We start from the raw sequence: 26,412 nt of genomic DNA, 5'->3' as shown, positions 1-26,412 counted from the left end.
TCGTTAGAAACTCATAGCATATAGTCAATACCACCCACTTTAAAAGTATGCATTATGTTTCATTGTATATACGTTGTGCCATCCCCAATTTTGCAAATCATCTTAATTTTCTTTTCAATCAAATATTCTATTTACCTTTAAAAAACCCCAAATTTCAAAATCAAACAAAAATTCAAAATGTACTTTTGGAATTCTCTAGTTTGCTATTACAAATTACTTTCATCTCAAGTGTTGAAGCCATTTGCACTGGATATAACAAAAATGGGTTAAAAGAAAAATCTATGGTTTATGTGATTCTAATAAATTAAAAGCAACTTTTTTTTAGTCATAGACTGGTTTACAGAAGGAAAAATCATTTCCACAAATTAGTTAACAATTATAGAAAGCAGACCACTGTCTTCCATGTAATGAATTCATAATAAATATTTTTTCATCTAATATTTTATGTTAATATTATTAAACATATGGAAAAGATGACAAAATATCCTAGGAAAAAAAGAGGTAATCATTTAAAATGCTAAAAATTATCCTGCCAATTAATTTTTTAAACACAATTTCAGAAAAACATACAGAACTCTCTTTTTAAATTAAACTAAGTTGATCTCACAGAACTTGACAGTAAATGGTGGTTACCAGAGGCTGGGGGAGTAGAGGGAATGGAGGGGAAAGGCTGACCAATGGGTACCAAGTTGCAGTTGGGTCTGAGAAGCTCAGGTGTGCATTGGCACAGTAGGGAGGCTGTCGGTAACAATGATGCACTGCGTATTTCAAAAATCTAGACGACAGGATTTGGAAAGTTTTCACCATAAAGACACATAAATGTTTGAAGCTATAAATATGTTTAACCTGCTTCAAACACTATACAGCATATACATGTGTCAAAACATTACATGGCACCCCACTGATATGGGCAATTTTTATGTTTTCATGTATCAGCTAAAATTAAATTTTTTAAATTAAAAATTAAAAAAATAAAGGTACACTAAGTATATAACCCTTTTGAAGACATTAATGGAAAAAATATATTTTACACATACATATAAAACAAGAAAATAATTACTAAATTCAACAAGTTAAATTGGCATAATGGATATTTAAGTAGTTTGGTACAAAACATGATTATAATACTCACAAATTGTCTAGGTACCTCATACCACGTGTTTTCTTATAACACAGAGATTAACAACTCCATGAAATTTTCAGTATGTGTTAGCACAGTAAAAACCACTGATTACATATTACCACCAATAGTTGTTGAACTTCCCTTTCACTGTGTTTAGAATATAAAATTGGTTTCTATACAGAAGGTACTCACATCCGCAATAGTTCTCTTTATGAAGTCAATGTTTTACCAAATCCCTTTTTGTCACACTACAAAAGGGAGAAGACCAGTAGCAATGAGTCAATGTCCCCTTCAGTCTATAAAAAGTGTGCGCTCCCCTTTATGAAGAAGGTGCCCACGCAGCATGGTGGGAAACAAGAACTGGATCTCAAGTGGAAAGCCATCTGTCCTTCTGCCCTGAAAAGGAGCCCCTGTGAGCTCTTCTCATGGATCATTACTATTTCCTTCAACCCTGACACTAAACAGGCTTTGAACTGACAACTGTCTGTCACAAAAAGTTCATCCCAAGCCATTTTTCCCCAGAAGTTTCATGGGGTTTAGACTGAGGTGACCAACCACATCCTAACAAAAAGATTACTGTGTCCAGGCACAAAGTCAGACAGAGATATGAGTGACCCTCTTTGTAACCTCTTGCCACACAGAGGAGCGAACAGTAAAAGTGGTCAACTCCAGAATGTGCAGAAGTGCCCAAGGGACAAGCAAAGAGGACTGGGGAGGGGATGTGCCTGCACTTGGAAACAAGCGCTCTTTAATGTCAACAGGCATTTTCCCAGAGTGGTAACCTTCCTGTCTTCTTCATTCTACAAGAAATAAAAGAAGAAATAACCATTTCTACTTGACTCCGGGCAAAATTTAAAATAGAGTGCAAGTTTAGGCTGCTGTATGTCAAGTTTATCTAGGAATTTAGAATTACAATGGCCTAGAGCCTGTCAAAACACAACCTGCCAAAATGTCAAGAGCCTTCCTCAAGGTCTTCAACAGGAAGTCATGTGAAGTCTCCCTTCCTGTCACCCTCCCTCCATCACACCCACTCCTCAATCCCCTGAGCAAATGCCTTCCCACCGTTCAGACAATGTCTTCTACAAAGTCTTCCCTGCTCACCATTCTCCTCCATATATACTGCTCTCATAAAACTGATCACCTTTCATTATTATTTCCAGATTACAAGTGCTCAAGGACAAAGATATATGTCTGACTTTTGGGGCATCTAACATAGGGCTCGACACATAGTAGGTAGTTAATAACTATTTATGGCCTAAATAGTTTGGCAGAGATGTCTAACAAGCTGAGTTTTATTGAACTTGTGCAGCAAGGCAGAACATCACCTTCAGGAAGCCGGCAGAGAGAGGCTCCCAATGGGTCAAGGAGGTCAGGACAACTTTCAGGGGTTTAGTGGCTGCTAGTGAAAGGATAGTTTCAGGGTAGAAATCAGTTAAATGTGGTCTTATGAACTCTCCCAGGGTTGGTGAGCCCACCACATTAAAAGGAAGCCACTCCTAAGCACTCTGATGGGCAGGGATCTTACTTTCAGCAGAGATTCGTTCCCTAATAATTGCCAGTCTGGAACCCAAGTTCTGTCCTGAAGTAGAAATGGCCCAACGCTGGAAGACAACCACCATGCTTTCCTTCATAGCACTAGCACCACCTCTAGCCTTTGTCTTTTGCATGACAAACATTCTCATTTGATTCTGTAATTATTCCTACAGGATAAATTTTAGATGCCTTCCATCCTCAATACCGTCTCCTAAACATGCTCTGGTTTGCTGATATTTCCTTTAAAACTCAACCAAATACCACATGCATGATTCAAACTTTGCATCATACCATTGAATTCATACCTACTGGGTTTCAGCAACAATACTGTTATTAATACAGTATTAATTATTTCCCTTGAGCCTCCCCTTTTGGAATCCTTCCATTCATGCTTCTTAAAGGGATAACCGAAAACTTCAATGGGATTAGGACCTCTGTTTTCTCAATGACCAACGTATGTAACCAAAAATACAGGAACCCATGTATGAAGCTCTTTATCATCCACAGCTTCATACTGATATAGAGTTTTCCCTAAAAGTCCAAGATTAAAAGCAACTGCTTCAAGTAATTAGCCTGATTTTGAAAAGCAGGAGGCATTGGTGGAGCAAGGGGGGGGGTGGGCGGTGGAGAGGGAGAGGGAGGGAGAGAGGGAGACTATTCTTAACTGAGATCTTCAGTTTTTAAACAGAACTTTAAAATTTTTTCTTTTATGAAAGTATCTATCAACTAATTTGGATTCATTCTACCTGTAAATATCAGAGCAATGTTCCAGGAGAACTTGTGTTTCATCCACTAAAATAACAGATTCTTTGTTGAAAACATTAACATAGAATTCTTGGAATATCTCCATTCAGTAGTAAGTCCCTGGGAACATTCAGAGAACTCATATTATTAGCATTTCTATGGATCCATTTGAGACTCCACAGTCCCATCATTGAGTTTTCTGGCCCCATTAATACATTTTATTATCATTGTGACACTGTGGTGTGCATTTGAATATTATTTCTCAGTTTTAGAACTGCGGTTTGGGCTATTATTTTAATACGCCTGGGCTAAATCAACACCTCAGTTCAGGCCATAGCTCTCCAGCTCAGTAATGGAACTTGATCTATACAATTCCAAACCCAATATGATCTACTAGTCAGGCAGCACACACCTATGTAGCTTTATAAATGAACAGTGATTATATCCTGTCTAGTATTTGTATTTCCTATATGTTGAAATGGTATACTGAAATAAGAAATTTTTGGCAGTCTCATCAAAGAAAAAATTGGATGCCTTAAGCTATTAATTTTTACTGAACTGAATACTGTAATTCTTTGGGAAATGTTTTATACATTTTTCCTATGAAAGTTATATTTATAGAGCTGAAGAGCCATTTACCAGATCCTACAATATTCTAAAGAACCAAATATACTATTAAATATATGAGAAATATATTTCTTTTGAAAAGTTACATATATTACAGTGAGTACTTAAGGTCTGGCTAATTGGGAGAAATTGCTTTCCATTATGATGTAGTTAAAAGAAAAACACTGTTAGCATGGAACACCTTCTAGTTTCATTTCTGTTTATGAAGAATTTGAGGACTTGGACATGATGTTCACTTTCCCTAAAAGACTTTTTCTCGAGAGAAAAAGCAAAACTTTTAAGAAAACATCTTAGTACATTTAACAGCTATAAGAAAAATACCATATACTGGGTAGTTCATAAAATTAAAGCTTATTTTTCATAGTTCTAGAAGCTAGGAAATCCACAATCAGGGGAGGTACAGGCAGATCGGAGTCTGAGGACCCTCGTCCTCATAGATGGCACCTTCTGGTTATGTCCTCACGTGGTGGAAGAGGTGAAGACTCAAGGGCACCCAACCACTGAGCCACATCCCAGCCCTATTTTGTATTTTATTTAGGGTCTCACCGAGTTGCTTATCGTCTCACTGTTGCTGAGGCAGGCTTTGAACTTTCAATCCTCCTGCCTCAACCTCCCCAGCCACTGAGATTTCAGGCATGTACCACCAGGCTCCTCAGGCCTCTTTCCTAAAAGCATTAAATCTTATTCATGAGGACAAAGTCTCTTCTCAAAGACCCCCACTTCTTAATACCATCACACTGGGGAGGATATAAACATTAGACCAGAGTAGAAAGTAAAATCCTCCCCAATTTGTTAACTGGTTCACAATTCGATTTCAATTTCTGCCTTAATTATATGCTTACTGTAAGATTTTCATAGTCAAGGACTAAGGAATGAAACAGATTTTGTGTTCAGAGAGTAAGAAAGGAATGTTAAATTTTTTTTCAATACAACTCTCTCATGATCGAGGCAAAATGGGAGTTCTTGAAAAGTTTAGAAAAGCAAATAACCTAACATACATTATTAATATATACTTGTGCACACATGGATGTGCTAGGAAGCTTTTATTGAGTATGTCATTTTTTTGTGATGAGCCACGCCCACAACCACCATGTCAATGTTTTCTCTTTGCTTTAATATGTCTCTACATCTCCTCTTCCTCCTTCAGCATTCTGGAGATTTACTTTCTTATCTTGCTTTTGGTTCCCACAGACCAAACCAGATCTAAAAAAAAAAAATCTTATAATTAAGGATACAAACACGAAGAGTATGCTGTAATAAAGAAATCCCAATCTAATGATCCCAGATGCTGAAGGACGGGGCAGGGTCTAGGATCTAGACTAGAGCTTATCATGCCTTATGAAGAAAGCAGGGTGCCTAGAGCCTTCCTCAAGCTGCCCTGCACCTCCAGAGTGTAGGTCTATCTAGGTCTGCTACAGGAACAACAATAAAACCCAAAATAAGCAATTTGACAGGACTGAGAAATGAAAATGAAAACTAAAATTCTTAGTCATCAATGGGCATTGCTATATGTCCAAAAGGGGTTTTAAAACAAGAAACAGCTCAAATGTCCATTGATTAAGAGTATTTTTTTAATTTACACATTCATGTGATGGAATTCCATTCAGCCATTAAAGCAATAAAGGATGTGAGAGTATTACTACAAAACGTTCTTACTAACAATGTTTAATCTGATCTTTCCTAGTTTGCAGGAAATACAAGAAGTAGAGGAAGAAATAAAATAACGTAATACATAAACAAATGGACAAATTGAGAAGCTGGAACATTCCAGACCCTGCCCTGTCATTCAGTATCCCTGGGATCATCAGATTGGGATGTCTTTATTAGAGTGGACTAGTTATGTTTCAAAATGCTTTGAGAAAGTTTAGGTAACCAGATGAACCCTTCTAAAAGGCACATAGAATGAGTTGATTGTGACCTAATGATTGTCATATATACATAATCTATTCAAAGGCACATTTTACATGAAGGAAGCTCAGAAGCATTCACGGGAAAGAAAAGCCACTTTTAACTTCTTAAATGTTTATTTAATGGTTACTACTTTGGTTATTTCCAAGAAAACTTGTAAACTAGCACTTTTGTTAGTAGCTCTACTAAAGTTTCTTCCTTAAAAACATCCCCTCCCCCCAAAAATGTGTTCAAGTTACAATCAAGTGTGCCATCTTTAATACATCATACCTGTAGCTCAGTCTTCCAGGTATGTCGACATGCCACCCAGCAAGCAGCAGAAAACCAACCTAACAGAGAAACTGATGGTTCACACCATTAAATTATATTTTTGCTCCAAGTTTATTTTTAAAGCTAATTCATCTCTCAATGAAATCTTTTTTTTCTAATATGAACACTAAAGTTCATACCGAGCAATTCTTCAGCTACTCCAAAAAATACAGGCGAATGTTGATGGATTTCTGGCTGGGTTTTAAATCCAGCTCCCCAAAGAGCAAGAACAACAGAAACCAAAGTTCCTACAGAGCTTTCAGGTCAAAACTTTAAGAATGATTATTGTAATTAAAATATACTTTTGAACTTAGAAGACTACAATATTTTTACTGCTACAGCACAAAAACTGAACCAGAGGAAAAGAAGCAGAGGTTGCTGCAGGGGGAAAAAATTTCAAAAAACAACGTGAAAAATATACCTACCAAAACATTACTGGATTTAAGAAAAAGGGAGAAAAAAAGGAATGGCTTTTGGGAGAAAGTTTGATCTGTTGTCATATGCTTTTTACAGAATCAAGCACTGTTAAGAATATTCTGAAAGGATCATTTGCTAATCTTTTCTGCCATGATGATATCACCCCCTTCAAGAGTTCACTAAGATGGCAATGGAGATACTATGAGATCACTACTTTCATTCACTGTACTAAGTGCAATTTGGCTGTATGCCTTATGGACTATATAAATGTTCATAACATTTGAATTAGCAATTGCACTTATAGGTAATTTTGGCAATGCACATGGATTAATATATCAGATTATTTACTGCAAAGTTATTTATAAAACCATTGACAATTTTAATGTATTAAAGGAAAAGATTAAATTGTAGTAAATTCATATATTTATAATTCTCATGAATTTTTATAGTACAATTTTAAATGTGTATATACCACCTTTAACACAAATGTTTTTTCTACCTTTATACTATCTTTATAAAAAAATAAACTTTTTATATTGTTATATTCTAGATGTATCTTTGAAGTTTAAGAAAAGTCATTTTAGTTACATATGATTAGGTTACTAGATTCAGACTCCATATAAAAGGTTTTTCTATAACTCAAACACTTATTATACCTAATCATTCTAGCTATTTAAATTCTATTTCTGGGCTGGGGTTGTGGCTCACTGATAGAGTGCTTGCCTTATGTATGTGATGCATGGGGTTTAATCCTCAGCACCACATAAAAAATAAAATTATATAAAAAATTTATATTTCTGTTGCTCTATTCATAGTGCAGCATTTAAGAAACAAAAGATGAAGATCTTATGTTTAAAAAAAGAAAAATATTATAATACTCAACATAAGAACAGGCTACATACCTGAAATAATATCACAAAGAAAACAAAATGGCACTAATCAGGGAGGACAATGGTGTTGAAACAGAAGAAACTTATATAAAATATGAATTACTCTATTTGTCTCAAAAAACGAAAAAATATCTCTATGCAGTTGGGTTGGGTAAGGGCTAAAGCCAAGTTAGGTATTGGAACGGAGGCTCGAGTTCAGCCTTCAAACCACATGAAAGAAAAACCAGACTTATCTTTTTGGGCACAGGATTTTAACAAGTTACTTGGCTGCTTTTAAGTGGATCTTGCACTCCAATATGACAGCTAGATAACCTCATCTAAAAAGCCTCACACAACCAGCACTTTTATGCTACCTGCCTGGCTGTGAGTCCGTCTGCTGGCTTGAGATTTCAGTCCTAGCTGGAGTATCCCCCCACTTACACTAAGTTTTGTACTTCTTCCCTTTCCTTCTACCAGCTCATCAAGCTCTCCTTCTGCAAGATGGGAGATGCTTTCTTTATTTTCCTTGGACAATCTCAGCAAAAGTACAGCAAACTTCCAAATAACCTCCCTTTATATTATCCTGGTAGAAAATATTTGTCAACCCATGGAACTACTGAGTCTTAGCCATACTGTTTTATCTAAAAGGAAATAGATTGTTCTGTGACCAAGAAGGATTAGAAAACATGATACAGCATAATCTCAATTTTGGAGATTCACAATAACAAATCCTCCAGTAAATATATCTGCTCATATTTGTTTAATTCTGTGTATCTCTGATTTATTTAATCTTGAAGGCCTTCTTCCTCATAACATTTGTTAAATATGAAAAGGAAATGTTTTGAAGAACACAGATAGAAGCACCACAATACACAAAAGAAAGACACATGGATGAACCACTGGTAAAAAGCAATTCCAACAGTGCTCATAAATAGATTAATAGCAATAAAAAGGGAAAACTACAGTAAGCCACTGGGTTCTGTCCTGAACTCTCTCAGGCCCAAGCATTTTATCACAGAATCAGAAGAAGCCCCTCTTGGTCGGTATTCATCCAATTTTCAAGTCATATGAAGCCAAAAGGAGCTGGGAATTTATTGAAGCTCTCATGATTATAATAAATTCTGACAAGACTGGAGTTGGATTTTATTAAAGGAGATGGAAATTTAGTGGAAAAATATCTACAGTCTTGAATTTGCCTCTCCCTGAAAAGAAGGTAGAATGAAGACAGGACTTAGCAGCATATATTAAAATAATTGGGGGTTTTCATCAATGCTATACTCAGGGTCAGTCAATAGATTTGCAAATCAATGAGAACATTATTGAATTTTTTTTTTTTGTACCAGGGATTGAATACAGGGACACTTAAACACTGAGCCACATTCCCAGCCCATTTTATTTTTTATTTTGAGACACAGTCTCACTAAGTTGCTTAGGACCTTGCTAAGTAGCTAAGGCTGGCTTTGAACTTGGTGATCCTCCTGTGTCAGTCTCCTAAGCTGCTGGGATTTTAGGTGTGTGCCACCACACCAAGCTTGTGTAATTTCAGTTTGCATTAGATAGCCGTATAGCATCTATAATGAGAAAAGTTTTCTTCTCTCACCCTCTCCTACAAGCCTGTCAGGCCCCTTATGAAGCTTCTTTCAGATCAGGTATGCGACCCCATAAGAAAGATACAGACTAACTGGAACCTCCAAGAGAATTAAGGGAATTCATTCTAAAAATAAAAACATTAATTGATGAGAAATAACATAGGTGATTTCAAACACTTTTAGAGTTCTCATAGTAAGAGGTATTCAACTTGTTTTTAATGATCCAGGTTGGAAGTAATGTAGGGGTCAATGGTGGACACTACATGAGGACATAAATTTCTATCTAACAAAAAGATAAAGTTTTCTAACAAATGTACCCAAAGACTGAAAGATACATTTCAAGAGATCATCAGAAATTGAATGAACATTTAGCTAGGGAATTCACCAAGGGAGTTCAAGTATCAGATCCAACGTTAGTCTAGATAACCTTCTGAACCCTCCCAACATAGATTCTAAAATAACCAACAGAAGCCCCAAGGTGTGTGCAACTGTAGTCCCAGCCTTTTGGGAAGCTGAAGCAAGATGAGTACTTGAGCTCAGGAGTTTGAGGACAGCCTGGGCAACATAGTGAAACCCCAACTCAAAATTAAATTAAAAAAAAAAATTTAAAAACAGAGGCAGCATTATCTCTTAGACATTTCCAAGAACTCCACGATACATGCTATTTGGAGACAGGAAATATCAGCAAAAGTGTGTGCTAGAAGCTGAACGCTAACTCAGAAGAGCCAATTGTTCAGTTTTCCAGATTTGCAAGCCATTCTTAGACGCTGTCATTATCAAAATTTATATAAAATTACAATAAAATAAATTATATTAAAAACAAAGCTAACACTGAAACATCATTCCCGATGTCACTGTGTTAACTTGAAATGGACCCTGGTGGGTTATTTACACCCTAAAAAATCTACAAATACTACATTCATATCAGGGCTTTTCCTTTTTAGAATTGTCGTTAAACACTTTTTACCAGCACACAACATCAGTAATATTCTTAGTTAAGAAGTGTTCGTTAAGCTCTCCATTCCACAAGGGTATGTGGAATAGAAGTAGGAATCAAGGTAAACTCCTTGGCAAACAGGAAAGTCCAACATGGGGAACAGTATCTGAACTTTCAAAAAGTGATCTGCCTTCTCAATGAACCACATGTGATAAGTTTACAATACAGGAGACTCTGCAACCTTCAGAAAGAATGTGTCAATCTATTTGTGTTGAGAAGTTACTCAACAAACTCCTAACTATAGACTGGAAGAAAGATAGGATATTGTATCCCATGTATTTAATAATGGTAACAACAATACTTTAATCAGGCACAAAGAAAGATTGACCATGAGCTGAACCTTGACCTTAAAGGAGCAGAAGCAGCCACAGGGCGGAGAGCAGAGGACAGCAACTGTGACAGCAGTGATAGAAACAGAGAATTCTCAAGTCCAGGAGGATCACCATGGAAGCCTCTTGTGAAGGGGTGACCCCAGATCTGACTGTTTTGACCCCCTTTAGCTTCCTATTCTCCCTGGAAGACTAGCTGCTAAGTTGATATCATGCATTCCTTATTCATTGGGTAGACTCAAATGATGGGTTCTCAATTTGAGTTTGTTTGCTTTGTTTTGTTTTTGTTTTTGTTTTTTTGCTCCCAGGGACATTTGGCAGTATCTGGAGACATCTTTAGTTGTGGAAGCTAAGGGATACAACTGGTATCTGGTGGAGAGAGGACAGGTATGCTAAAATATCCTACAATGCAGGGCAATCCCCCACAACAAAGAATCAATCAACCTGAAATACCCATAATGGCCAGACTGAGACTCCCTGTACCAGCATTTCTCACAGGCATCTGAGTAGCTCTCTTTTCTTTACAACCTAAGGGAGTCTGAGCCGAGATCCTGAGGTCTGCCTTCACTAAAAAACATGGCCAAAGAATCTGAACCAACATTTACGAGAGCCAGAAAGTCTCCTTAAAAATAATTGCCACTGAAGGTAGCCTGGGGAGGGGTTAAAAATGTAACACTTGGCCTACCAACCAACAGAGATCATTTATCTTCAGAAAAAAAACATTGAATTGGTATGTGACCAGCATTTCTACAATGTATCATAATACTTAGTAGAGAACTTCTTTTTTCTTAGGGAAAAAAATTAATACAAATACCAATTTCTCTGGTAATATGTTGCTACTATAGAAGTTGCAAAAGCAAATTATGAGTTCAAATACCAATTATCATTGTTGTTTCAAATCCATTAACATTAGTTACAGTTGGCTATGGACTATATTTTTGTAGTTTTTAATTCTTTTGGAGTGTATGGTCTGCTTATCTGACACCATGAGTGCTTCACAAAAACTTAGCAGCCTATTTATTTCTCTAAGTCATAAGATGTGGCCCATATTTAGTCATAATAAATCTTTTATTAATTAACTGAATAAAAAGGATTTTTTAAGAGACTCCTATATGGATGTTTTCCCCTTTGTCAAGAGTTGGCTGGAGTTAGGGAATACCTAAGATCACCCACACAATATAATTTTTAAGTACTAATATTCAAAATTGTTTAATATTTAGAATTCACTTTCTCCTTTCTAGTAATGAGACGACCAGAACAGAGACTGCTTCAGAATGAAGGTAAATATTTTCCTAAAGGAACCACCAATCACTGTGAGCCCACCCTCGGCACTCTTTCTGACTTCCTTCCTGGGATGTGCAGGCCAGGTATTACCTAGCTTCAGCTGATTTTCTGCTAAAAGCTGAGTAGGCTTAGCAAAAAGGTTCAACAATCAAGGCAGGAAAGAGCAGAGGAGAACATGACCAAGCTGTTAGAGATGGTGGTGAGGGAACATGATCGCAGTACATGTAGAGGGAGCAAACAAGGCAGGGGTCAACTGGCCAAGGATAGGTTAAAAAAAAAAAAAAAAAAAAAAAAACTCTTCAAAAGTAGGAACTAAAAAGGAAGTTGTCAGAAGCAGTCACATGAATAAATAGGAAGGGAATTAGATGGAAGTTTCCATGGAAAAGTCAAACCCTAACGCTGAAGGCAATGCAGGATGGTCCAAATGGCAGCACAAAACCCCAAAGACAACCACACACTCCCATGAACCAGGCAAATGTGGCCTGCACAAGAATAGCTTCCCCATAAGCCAAAGGTCCCCCAAGCTCTCCTTCACCAGCCTCAGGGGGAAACTTATCCTTTGAGAGAAAACTATGTATTGTCTACACCACATCTTTCCTGCTTATATGATTCTTGGGGAGAGATTACAAAGCAAAATAGCTTGCCAATAGCATAGCATCATCAACAGAATGAAGGCAAAAGTGAGTTCTATTCACAATAGAGAAGGAGGGAGAACAGACAAGAGTGTCCTGACTGGATGGGAGTTCTTATTTAGAAGTATACATCTATTTTTGTAGTTTCATAGTTACATGGCTACACATCCACTCTGCCAGAAACAGATCACATTAGAGCAATGCCTATTCTTCGGGATCCTCACATGGCATCTTAATTCTACCTGTGGATGTATTCAGTATTTACTCTTGGTTTTCAGGAATTTCAGTAAACATTATTAATATCATATCATATCCTATAAATGTGAAGCAGTGTGAAGGTTGAAAATGCTAGCAGCATATGATAACAATTAAACAAAAGTAGAGACTTGTAATAAATTGAAAATGGCGAGAAAATGATATATGATACACACAGGGGTTATATGTGACTGATCACAAAACTCCTCTGTAGGGGATTTCTGCTTGAGGATTGATGATGGAATCAAGAGTTTTCTGCTCAAAAAGAAGAAGGCTTACAAGAATAAAACACATTTTGAGTTTAATGTGTCCCGGGCTCACATATCAAAAACACAAAGTATACCTCAGACCTCTCAATCAAAGGATACATTGGACTATAAAAATAAATTAACCAGTTTTTTAACATTCCAAAAATGGCAACATAAATTTTAGTACCAACACATAGTGTTCCTCATTCAGAACCTAGTTGCAGAACGGAGCCCATATTCAGGAAAGGATCCTCAGAAGTAGCTGAAATTTAGAGCACTAAATAACTTTGCACAGAAGGAAACTATATATAAGAACATAAAAACCCTAGTTTCTTTAAGGATGTAATTTCTCAATGCTAGAGTTTTTCTTTTATTAAAAACTTCCAGATGCACAGTATGTATGGTAGGACTGAGTCACACTGTCAGGCTTATTGCTTAAACTCTTGGAAAACTGTCGGTATATCTGCAGGGGGATTGGAAGGCAAATTTAGAGGTTAAGTTTATTTGATTAAACCTCTTTTTTGCAGCTCACTGTAGCTTTACTTGGCACATGTGATCTTTCCACCCTCTTAATTGGTCAACTTTCTCATATTTATTGCTTTACTGATCATTGACTTCTCTCAGAAAGTCAAGTAGCTAGTTCAAAAAGAAAAATCATTTTTTCCTCCAATTTGAGACTACATATTAAAGAGAAAATTGTTCACCAAAGATCTGTAACTTGTATAGTTGTGGGTCATTTTATTATGTGTCCTACAAGACAATCAAGGAAAGTGCTTCACTCGTCCAAACAACTGTCCATAGCTAGCTACTCATACAGAAAAGAACACCGCTGATGACACAGGACATTCATTTCCATGGGAGGTACAGTCCTTCAATTATCCTTTAGTATCCCAGTTGTAGCCAGGTTTAAACTTTCTCTATGAAATTTATATCTCATTCACTACTGGCTAAAATTTCTAGAAAATCTTCCTATTATTTAAACACAGACACACAATTCATATCTTCTTGTTGTTCTATCAACTGAAATTTCAACATATGTCATCATTTTACACACAACCAAAAAAAAAAAAATCAAACCAAGTCTCAAAGACCTTAGAAACATCTTTATATAACAATATAGAATTTCTACAAATAATATAAAGTCAGCCTTCCACATCTGCAGGTCCTGCATCTGCAGACTAAACCTACTATGGATTAAAAATGTTCAAGGAAAAATGCTGCATCTCTACTGAACGTGTACAGACTTGCTTTCTTGTCACTATTCCCTAAGCAATATAGAATAACAGTTATTTACATTATGGACGTGCTTACAAGTAATTTATAGGTGACTTAAAGCATATAAGGGGACATATGTAGGCTATATGCAGATACTACACCATTTTATGTAAAGGACTTGAGCACCTATGGGTTTTGGAATTCATGGGGTTTCTGGACCAATCCTCCCTTGGATCCACAGGAACACTGTAACTTGGGAAGAATTTTTTCATGTAGTACCTTGCACACTAAGTATTAATTAATCAAAAACCAACTGCTTTAAATAAACATATTTAAAGAAGCAATGGATGCTATAATTTAATGATAAAGCTCTATATGAATACCTAGAATTGAAGCATAAAAACATGAAGGAAGAAATTTGAACAAAAAAAATGGCATTAAAAAAAAGCAAGTCATAAAGGCTTAAAAAAAAAATAAGTGACTAAAAAAGATGAAGTGAGATGCTGATTTTCTAATGAACGGCACCATACCCAGTTACAAAGTGCATCACCCAGCTTTCCACAATCATAACATGTCCTTCCTTGCTCGAATATTACAAAACTACATTAAAATCATTTCTGAATTCCACCAATAAATAATTTAATTTACAACATTTCTAGTAATGATTTTAAAGCTGAATTCTGAAGAAAAATCCAACACTGACAAGTCAATTGATCTCCAGAAAGAACAGCTTGAGTGACAATGGAGACTTTCGGTATTTTCTATGTGTCCTATGAATTGTAAGATTCTTTGAAGATGCCCCAATGGGCACCATGGGGGAGAAGGGAGGGTAGCAGAAAGAAAGAGCATGTAGGGGTTTTGGTATCTGTCCCCTCTAACCTCTAATGTCAATCATGGTAACAGTAAGTCCAATTTCATATACTAGGGTTTCTCTCTAGATTTCATTCTTTAAAAAGATATATCCTCCTCACAAAAAGTTGTAAAACTCTTGATGATCTCTAAGACGTGAGTCAACTTTAAAATAACATGGCTAGGTGTGCCTGGTGGTGGTGCACGCCTGTAATCCCAGTGACTCGGGAGGCTAAGGCAGGAGGATCACAGGCCCTAACCAACTTAGTGAGACCCTGTCTCAAAATTAAAAAAAAAAAAAAGAGAGAGAGGCTGGGGATGTAGCTCAGTGGTAAAGCACCCCAGGGTTCAGTCCCCAGTACCAAAAAAGAAAAAGAAAAATTACTCTGACACATAAAGTTCTCAGAGAATACATTTAAAAGTGTAGAAATGAGCTGAACACAGTGCACACCTATAATCCCAGCAGCTCAGGAGGCTGAGGCAGGAGTTTCTCAGGTTCAAAGCCAGCCTCAGCAACTGAGCAAGACCCTCTCTCAAAATAAAAAATAAAAAGAGCTGGGGATGTGGCTCAGTGGTTAAATACCCTTGGGTTCAATCCCTGATACCAAAAAAAAAAAAAAAGTGTAGAGATGAGAATGTTAGTGTATGTAAAGAGATGGGTCAAGATGAAGTCCCCAACTAAGCCAAGTTTTCAGATCTTTAATCATAATGAATTTCTATAAAGAACCCTATAATAAGTGCTAGATATGCACAGATACAAATCTAAGCCCCTGCCACAGAGTTCATAAATGGGGCCAGTAGATTCCACCTACTCAACCCATCCCTCAAAAAAGTGCCATGCAGCTAGACCCTAAGAACACTTTCCAATTAGTGTGTGTCAATACCTGTCCACAAGGGTCACTTGATCCTTGATCCACTTAACTGCAAACCACACTGATAACCATCCTTAGAGAGGCAGTTATAGAATTTGTTTCTATTTGAAATTCATCTGATCTAACTTGTGCCCTGATTTTCTTTTAGCAAGAAAATTATTTTTAGTTTTCCAAAGTTCACTCTGAAGCCCCAGAACTTGCCAGCATTTCTGCTATGACTTTAAAATAAAGAGGTTGGTTTTTTGCGTGTAGTTTGTGGAAATCACTTCTATCTTAGGTTGATATCAGATATATCTAAAAAAAATAAGTAAACTTTGGATTCTGGAGCCCAAGAAACCACAATTGGGGTTTCAGAATTCCTAGGAGAGTAATATAAACAACTTACCTTTGACTTCTACCAGGGCTGACCTCAGATACAGGAACATTGGGTAAGACATGGCAATTTTCCTATCATATTTAACTTAGCATCTTTAGGAACAAAAATAGAACTATAATGGAGAATTCCTTCAGCTTCCTAACTATGGTCCATAATTCCACTATAATAAAAACTCTAAAACACTGGGCTTTCAAGTATGACAGTACAAAGATATGAGCAGCTATTTCCTCCCCTCTTTTACTCTTCCCACATTATGAGTTTTTTGGGTGTTTTTTTTTTTTTTTTAAGGAAAAAATAGACTTCACCTCTACTCCAAGCAACTACTTCTGGTTAGACATATTCTGACACTCTGTATTACCAGAATGCACAAACTAAAGCTGGCTACAACCCATACAACTTACGCAACCACTTAGCCTAAATATGAAAATTGTAGTTTAAAATGTGCTGACCACATCTCAAATATAAGAATAAAAATTTCGTGAGAGTAATCCAGAAGACTAGAAAAATCTAGTTTTCCCAAAGACTACTAAAATCTAAATTATTAATATCCAAATAAACACACAGTTTGGGCAATGCTGGTGAATATGGTCTATGTCTACTAAATATGCTTAAAAAAAATCTGGGTGCAGTGGTTCATGCTATTCCAGAGTCTGAAGCAGGAGGATCACAATTTCAAGGCCAGCCTGGACAATTCAGCAAGACCTTGTCTCAAATTGAAAAATAAAAAGGGCTGAGGGTATAGCTCAGTGGTAGAGTGCATGTCTACCATGTGTGAGGACCCAGAACCAATTCCTATACAAAAAGACAAATTTAGTAATAATGCTAAGGAACATAAAATGGAAAAATAAAGAATGCATTTCAACTATTATATGTGGCAAATGAAGTTTAAATGGGAATTTCAAGTGCAATGATGTTATAAACATGATGGTAATTCCAAATGATTCTGGATTCTGAAAAGTTACAAAAAACACAAGATCTCCAATTAGCAAGTTTAATGACATTTGGATCATTTATCATAGCTACTGAACACTAGCCTGAAGTTCATAGCTATGAATGTATCTTCGTAAGTAAGTAAACTCTTGGGTTAGTACAAATATGAAGCTGGGTGCATTGGTACATGCCTGTGATCCCAGCTACTCTGAAGGCTGAAGCAGGAGGATCACAAGGTCAAGGCTGGGGAGATAGCTCAGTGATTTAGTGGTAGACAACTTTTCTAACATGTGCAAGGCCCTGGGTTCAATCCCCAGGACTGCAAAAAAAAAATAAAGATGAAAAATAAAGTTTACTAGATTCTTTTAGTTGATAGAGTATTCTATTCTTCAAATACAGGTGGTAGAAACTGCTTACTCCATTAATCTTTTCTATTACAAAAAAAAAAAAAAAAAAAAAACCTGCTAGGGATTTAATTGGGAAGGAGCTGTCAGAGTAGAGAAGTACTTCTGTTCAGCTCTCCATCCCATGGTCACAGAGGGAAGGTGCCTGCCACCTAGTGGCATTATCTCATGGAATCCCATCAATGTAAAGGACACGGAATAATCATTTGAAGGAATATATGATGCCAATGAAAAGTGCTTGATTTTAATTTGTAAGTGATTTCCACTTATTTCTGCATGTCACACTTCTGAATTTCCTTTTTTAAAAAATTTTTTTTAATTGCAAAATTGCTGAACAAATCCCAAATGAAAGGAGTAAGTTTCCATGTGTAAGAATTAGGTGTCATTTTTAACACAAATTGAGGGGAAGTGTTAAATATCATATCACATTCAACCACTGCATGGAACTTCACCCATGGCAACACAGAGGAGTGGGGGTATGCTTCTATGTTTAACTGTCATTTACAGGGCTTCAACCGGAGCCTAGACTGACTCATCCATTGTTTTCACATTCTCAGCTTCCATCAAACCACCAAGTAATGTTTATAAAGTGATAGGATGATAGGATGCAACTAAAACACTTTTTCATGATAAGGTTTTTGGATGGTTTCCATTCAAGATAACAGATTGATGTTATTTGGGTAAGTGTCTAGCGAGGTTCTCCTGTAGCAGGAAAGGCTCCCCTGGGTTGCAAAGCAGTTCTGAATCTGGAGTGAGTCCCCACCAGCTCTCCATCCACCTAATCCTGCAGATGAGAGGATGTTCCTTCTCCACTCCCAGACCAAAGTCTGCCATTCACATAAAGTTTTGGTTAATGCCATAGAGTTGATTTTGCACAATTACAAAGCAATCAGAAGCACAGTAGGTTATTATGGCCCCAGGAGGGGACTTGCTCCTGCACATTCTCTGAAGGAGCTACAACAAATTAAACTCCATGCAGAATTTATACCCTTCTCTTAAATAATTCCCAGCTCATAGAGAAACAGAATCACTAAGAGTAAAAGTGTATTTGAAGAATAAGCTAAACAACTTACTGACAAGAGAGGCAAAAGAAACAAGAACACTACTTCAAAAATCCAAATTTGTCCTTGGGTCCTCAGATAAAAGGATATTTTGCCAGCTGTCACTACTGGACTAACTAAAAGTGTTACACTCAAACTGCTGTACTCATTAAAACTAAAAAAATTTACATGAATGCTTGGAGGCACTTGCATGTCACATTATATTGTTTGGTCTTAAAGAAGAGGGGAATGTCTGCCATTCTCATTTAAATAACATTTAGAGTATTTTAATTTGCTTTCCTTCTGCAAGAGGTCTAACTAACCTTAACCTTACATAACTGAAAATCTACATATTATTATTCCCTCACTTGATGAAGTCTTTCCATTCATTGCGCAACTTGTTAGGAAAAAAAATGTATAGCATAAATAAAAATCCATACAAGTCTCTTACGATAAGGAAAATGTATGTCAGCAAGGTAATTCATAAAATCTCTTCTTGGCCAAGCACAGTGGTGCACACCTATAATTCCAATGACTCAGAGGCTGAGGCAGGAGGATTGCAAATTCAAAACAAGCCTCAGCAATTTATCAAGGCCCTAAGCATTTTTTTAAGACCCTGTCTCAAAAATAAATAAATGAATGAATAAAATGGACTGGGAATGTTGCACCTCTGTTTTCAATCTCCAGCTTAAAAAAAAAAAAAAAAAAACGGGAATAGGGTGGGGCTCTTCTTAAACCATAGGAAAGGGTGCAGTCTCAAGGTTAATATTTATTTCCACCCCAAATTAAGTCAATCACAAGGAGCTTCATTGCTCACATTTTTGAAAGCCACTTCTACTTACCTACATTTTGTCTTTCTCTGTATATAATCATTTTCATAGACATGGAGGTTGGTAGAGACCTCAGGAAATATCTAGTATATCTTTTTATATCTCTAGCTAAAGTCTTTAAGCAATTGACTAACTGTACTACAATTAATCATCATGATCATTCCTGAATGCACAGTGGCCAGAAGTACCATGTTCAGTACCCCAGATAGGAAGTTTCTCCTCTTTCTCAACCTGAATTTCACTATTTATAAGAGAAAGGTAGAAAAACAAATCATCATCATATTATCTATGACAACCCTTAATATATTAAGAGTCACTTTTTTGTTTCAGTTGGGATATCAGTTTAGGTACACAAATACCAGCATTATCTACCTACCAACTATTGGAAAGACAAAAGCCAAGTGAAGTGATACAAATCAGCTATTTATCCACTGATAAAGCTTTTATTTTTCATCAGAAGCTAGATTTTCTCTTACTATGAATTTATAAACGGGAGCTATGCTTTCCCCACCCCAGCAAAAAAGAAAAATTAAAACCCTAGTGGTTACAAATATTGAAGAAATTTTGGTCACATGCTCCACAGCACAGGATACTTTTATGTGATTGTGCTTATCACACCCGTAAACTCATGTCATTTTAAAATAAATTTGTCATCCCCAACAAAACGGAAGCCCTGTGAGGGCAGGTACCAGTCTATCTTGCTCATCTGCATACTCCCATTATCCAGCACACAGCAGGCTCTTCATCTTATCTGCAGAACTGATAAAGGCCCTTCAAAATCATTACTGTGGGGACTGGGGATGTAGCTCAAACGGTAGCGCACTTGCCTGGCATGCGTGCGGCCCAGGTTCGATCCTCAGCACCACATACAAACAAAGACGTTGTGTCCACCAAATGCTAAAAAATAAATATTAAAATTCTCTCTCCCTCTCTCTCACTCTCTCTTAAAAAAAAAAAAATCATTACTGTCCAGTGGTCTTAACTTTGGAGACAAGAAAATATAGTCATACCTGGAAACAATTTGCCCAAGATTGTGTAACATGTTAATGACAAAATCAGGATTATTTCGGATGCTTTATTCCCCATTCACATTCTCCATCCATTACACCAAGAGGTTCTTTTACCTAAAACTATGGGCAGGCTACACTACTGACTAGTAACATACACAAACCTTAGTGATCTAAGCAGCTTTTGGTTGACTGTCTGGCTCCCACTGTTCTTTATCAGAACATGAAAGTCCTTCCATAAATATTACTGTTTTAAGCATTTTTTATGTAAGACTCCAAGAAACAGAGCCCAGGACAGAATTCTACAGCCATAGTAAAGAGCCAGCTTATTATGTCATATGAGGGTCAGTTTTTACAGAGGCCAAACCACAGATGTCAGCTATCTTCCATGGCTCAGTTAGCTACTGCTAAATCAAATATTCTGCTAAACAAGAGCTTCTATGTGTAAGGGTTTTAAAAATGTGTTGTCTTAGATATTTTTTAAAGCAAAATTTTTAAAAAATAGAATTCTCCTGAGCTCATGAAAAAAAGTAAATGTGAATTTTTCAGGGGAACAAAGATGATCTAAAATTGGATTGTGGTGATGACTGCTCAACTAAAATTTATTACAGATCTTAAAATAGGTAAATATGGTCAACTATACTTCAGTAATGCTGTTAAAAAAATAAGTCTGAAAAGGAGTCCGGTACCTAAGCTACTTCCTTTTGTAAACATCTGGTATTAAAACCATAAAGACACTCTTTACTGCCACCATGCTCTTTTGAACCTAGGTCCTATCTATCTACTTCCGTCACACTTCACATAAAAGGTCAGAAGTTTCCCTCTAATTTTGGTAAAAGTAATTTAGAAGACTAATATAAATATCCAAAAATAATCAACCTTTATCGATATAACAAAAGAAATGAACTAATATAATTATCTACATAAATATTTTATAGATGTTTAAGCATTAGCAATTAAAATTTGTTAAAATTAAGTGTTTTAGTTTAAAACTTGCCATTAATCAGCCATTGGGAGCCAAGCAAGTTACATGACATCTCTGGGCTTCCATTTGCCCACTTATATCATGTAGCCCTGTGGCCCACATTAGAGTTAAATAGCATATAAAAAAAATAGAAATTCTTATGTAATGCATAGCTACTAATATTGCAAACTTTTTAAATAAATTATTTCCTGTGAAGGTACAATTATTCCTTTTTTTTTTTGCCCCATAAGAAATTGGAACATAGAAAAGTTGATTACTTTGAGCAAGGTCACACATTTTTCAATAGCAGATCCAGAAATCCAATCCATAGTTATTCAGTTCCACAACCTATCGGAATCTATTCCTCATTTGATCTTGGACTTTTGAGTAAGGTGTGGGCATGAATCCTGACCTAGCCTTTAGTGTGTTAATCACTTTCTCTGATTCCCAACTTCCTCATCTAAAAAAGAAGATTATTAGTATTTAATTGTTATGAAAATTAAATTAGTGTGGTGTGTCTCTTATTGATAAGAAGCCATTCAATAAATAGTCTTTCTCACCGGAGTCCCACAGAAGTTCCTTCTTCTGTATTGAGAGAGAGAGAGAGAGAAAAAAAAAAAGTTGTGATTTCCTTCTAGCCTACCTGGAACAAACCTCACTGGGACCGAGTTCCATCAAAAGCAATTAGAGTGAACACAAACAACCAGCATTACTCCTTTGCTACCATTCCTTGGCTCTATGTCTGAGACTGTCAACAAGAGTGTCAACTTCAAGGGGTGGGCATCTGTCCACAGGAACTGAGCTGAGGTCACAGACTTGTCTCGCTCTGCCCTGCAAACAGATGTCTGGGTGACAACTCTTAGTCACTCTGAACCACTGTTAGAGCCAAATCAGGTGGGAAGTGCTGTATCTCCTTTCTAATCCTCTTGGCCAGTCTGTTCGTTCCCTAAGACAATACCTCACTGATCAGAATTCAAAATAGCTAGTTTTTGCCAGGATACTATTTTTAAACATAATGCCCTTATTTTTATGATGTCTGATTATTTCACAAGCAAAAGACTATGTCTGTAACAGGGGTTTGTCAGCAAAAAACCCCTTTGATTCTGCATATTGGAATGCACACCTTTGCAGTTAGCCAGGTAAAAACTGATGTAATGTGGAGCTCTAGTGGTGGCAATGAAGTAAAACAGCTGTTAAAAAAAAAAAAAAAAAAAAAAAGAAAGAAAATTACCATTTATTATTCAATTACCATGTTAAGATTAAAAAATGGTCCAAATGCATCTAAGACAGCAAACTCCAAACATAGTCACTTTCTTCCAGATTGCATGTTAGACTTCAATAGCTAGTCTGCATTAAATATCATCAAGCAGTAATATCTTCTTAGAAAAATAGAACTCTAGTGCTATGAAAGTCACTTTTCTACTTTTTAACCAAGTTCACTTTAAAAACCTACTAATTTAATGCTACCTACTTTTTCACATAGCAAGCAAAAGTATTATATATTTAAAAAACTGCTGAACTCTAAGTGGTGTGATCAGTGAAATCCTTTATCATACCAACTTTCCTGAGAAGTGAAATAATCTCTACACACTGAGGAGGCTGTTGTGTGTTAATTCCTGCACTAGGAAAGTACCTTTCCTGAATATCTGACTTCAGAGGTCTTTGCCAACTTGAAAACAACTAAGAGTAAAACCTGTAATGTCAAATGTTAACCCTTTGTTTTGCTGTTACCTAGAGTATTCATCTTCTCTATCAAAAGCCTTCATTCAAAAAAAAAAAAAATACATAGCTCAATTATGGTCAACAACATAACAGAATAGAAAATTCTATTTTTATGCTATACTACCTGGAGTTGCCATTTAAAATTTCTAAACATGGTGGCTGATTTAGCTGTGTCAAAACAAGTTACCATCGAGGGAAAATAATCTTAGAATGTGAGAAAATACAGAAACTAGTCTTTCCATAGACATGCATCACTTACAATGGGGATATGTTCTGAGGATAACATTGTTAGATGATTTTTATCAGTGAGCTAACATCATATGGTGCTCTTATACAAACTAAGATGGCTTGGCTGTCATTAGGTAATGTAATCTTATGGGACCACCATCATTTATGTGGTCTGTAATTAGCCAATCTGTCATTATGTAACACATAACATGCATATATATAATGTTTTTGAACATTAAAGTCACTTTCCATGCAGGATGATAAAAGAAACCAAAATGTTCATTGATGCATGAATAATGTTTATCTGAAAAACACTGAGACTCATAGGACTTTTTATGTTTATATCCTGGAATCTACTAAAAGTTTTTCAATAGCCATATTCCAAGGGCTTTTAAATTGTTAAGCCTCCAGATAACTACAAAGTCTCAGAGATTTGTGAATGAAGATTTAATGATTACTGAGGGGTTTTACTCATTAATGTCTCTCTTCTTCATCCTTCTAATATGCTGTCATAGATATAGTTCTCCGAAACTGCACCAAAAAAATGGCAAAAATATAAAAGCCTTTTCTGGTGATTCACTGAGAATGCAATATTTACAATGGGAAGCTCAAGGTAAATAACGAATTTCTTTTTTGTCTTCATCTTTAGCTATAGGTTAGGAGAGAGAGAGAGCCTTTCTGATAAAATAGGTAAAAGGTGAGCAAGAAGTGGAGGTAGTTTATGAATGTAATCATATGCCAACGGGAACAAACAGAAACCTGCACTAATGCAGCATTTGCCACCAAGGAACTCAGAATAACAATTTTATAGTCCTTTTCACCACAGACGTTAACATGATAAAACTGAATACTTTCAATGTGTGAATCTAAGCACTATGCCTTTGTACATCATCTTGCCTGTATTTTCCATGGTGATTGTTTCTATCTCCTTTGCTTTCCCATAACAGACCTAGGTATGCAGCTTAAAATAATATTAGGAGCTTTATTTGCCATCCTTTCGACTAAGGACATGTTGATTTTATTAAAGCAAGTTGGGTCTGCATTCTTTCTTTACTATTATTACAGGTAGACTTGACAGACACAGGACCTTTGTTTGCAAATGTTCTGCTCTGGAGAAAACCTTGTTAAATAAGTTCCATTTTACCTGCTGGGCAGTTGCACTCTGAAGGTGCTTCTCTTGCAATTCTTATTTTAGCCATATGTTCATAGGATTTCTGTAGGAAAAGAAGAGGTATTAACGATCATCAGTAGCACTGTAGAAAAATGGAGTCTTTAGGGACTCTCTGATTTGCCAGCATTTGAAAGGCTACATAACTAACATTTACATATGTACTTGGACCTTAGTCAAAAGGTAACAGTACCCAAGACCTAAAGGAAAGTGATCATTGACATGATATCAAGATTGCTAGACACAGATACATCTTTCTCCATTCTCCAACCACCACCACCCTCTCCCTCAGCCCAAGAATAAACAATGTAAAAACCTGGCACTAACATGTTGCAGTTCTAGGCCAGCTGTGGCTTACCTGGCTTACATAGGTGCATACATGCAAATATATGCTACAGTGTTATGCAGACGCACACAACAGCCAATACCTTACACATGAAGGTAAAATGCTTTATTATGTTGTGTTCCAACTAAGACTAAACATCTTCTTTGTTGAAAGAACAACTTCCGAACACCCCCAACTCTAAAACTATCCTTAAACATAATGATGCTTCCTTTCAATTCTCAACTCCAATGGTTCTGCATTCATGAATATTTGGGCACTGCACCCTTTTCCAAAGATAAACCTACTTTAAAAATAAATAAATAAATAGGGCTGGGATTGTGGCTTAGCGGTAGAGTGCTCGCCTAGCATGTGTGAGGCCCTGAATTCAATCCTCAGCACCACATAAAAATAAATAAAATAAAGATATTGCATCCAACTACAAATAAAAAATAAATATTTAAAAATAGATAAACTTTTATTCTAAAAAGAGCCAATGAGTAAAATCATTTATTTTAACTTATATGGTTATTTCACTTTATGCATTAATATCAACTATGGCCCTAACCTTATAATAGGTGAAGGATAAAACAGATGTTATCTCTGCAAGAAATATTCTTCATACAACTGAGGAAAGAATTACATCAGACTCCACAAAACTAAAAAGAAAAAAATGCCTTCCAGTCATTCTGGCCACCCTTTCCCCTTTTAGACCCACACACCTGTTCGGCATACAAACATTAAGAAAGAAGGAGAGAAGGTAATATATAAAGAACTGGAGATATCAAGAGAGGTGCAAACATGCAAATATATGCTACCGTAAGCGTTATGCAGACGCACATAATCAAACCAAGTATGCATACTGTAAGGGTAAAGTCTGGTCCTATACACAGACTCACACCTGTGCAAAATACCCCAGCCTCTCACACCTGAGCCAGAAGGCGCTCCACTTTCTCTTGCACCATGGCCTTCAGCTGATCCAAAGTATCAGGCAGCAGACGAACAGAAGGATCCCCTTTAACGGATTCGAGAGCGGCGATCCTAGCCTGGAGGTCGTTGGTTTTCACCCCAAGGTACAGACAAGAAATCACGGCCACCACTGATAGGAGTGTCGCCAGGGCCGTGCACTGGGGCATGGTACGGGCACACCGCTGCCCGCAGGGGCTCGGATCTTCGGATCCAGACTCTCGACCCCCTCCTTTCCCTGCATGCTTCTTCACCAGCATTGTGGCGGCTGCCTCGGGTTCGCCTTCCACCCACTATCTCCTCCAATAATCTTAAAAGGAGAGGAAAAGGACGATTCCTTTAAAGTTCAGTCTCTGTGGCTGCACAACTAGTTGGTGGAGTCGGAGCCCGGGCGCGGAGATGGACCTGCGCTTTGCTCAGTTTTGAGACCAGCAGACGTGGACCATCCTCCGCTTCCTTCTCTCCTACCAGTTGAGTGAAAAGCACCCTCAGTCCAGGGACCGGGTGGCGATGGGGTAAAAAAAAAAAAAAAAAAAAAAACGAAATGAAATCCACCCAGACTGCTCTCCTAACCCTCAAAAAGCAGACACCTCTCCCCAGGTCCCCGAGAGCTGCAGTGTAGGGTCCCGGGGGGCAGCGGGCGCGGCGAGGGGCC

At 36.9% G+C, this 26,412-nt stretch overlaps 1 protein-coding gene across 1 annotated transcript in view; it reads right to left on the bottom strand.

The window, feature by feature from the left end:
- Window positions 1-26,017, bottom strand: part of Col25a1 (collagen type XXV alpha 1 chain) — a 435,459-nt gene extending 409,442 nt beyond the window's left edge. The window contains exons 1-2 of the mRNA XM_076864066.2: window positions 25,721-26,017; window positions 24,446-24,515 (exon numbers count right to left, since the gene is read on the bottom strand). Coding sequence (XP_076720181.1) covers window positions 24,446-24,515; window positions 25,721-26,017 — 367 coding nt within the window. The remainder of the gene's footprint in view (window positions 1-24,445; window positions 24,516-25,720) is intronic.
- Between the last annotated feature and the right edge of the window lie 395 nt (window positions 26,018-26,412).

Source organism: Callospermophilus lateralis, chromosome 8 (genome assembly GCF_048772815.1).
Source record: "Callospermophilus lateralis isolate mCalLat2 chromosome 8, mCalLat2.hap1, whole genome shotgun sequence".
Lineage (NCBI taxonomy): Eukaryota > Metazoa > Chordata > Mammalia > Rodentia > Sciuridae > Callospermophilus > Callospermophilus lateralis.
Note: the sequence above shows the minus strand (reverse complement) of the source record. Positions and strands in the feature narration are given on the sequence as shown.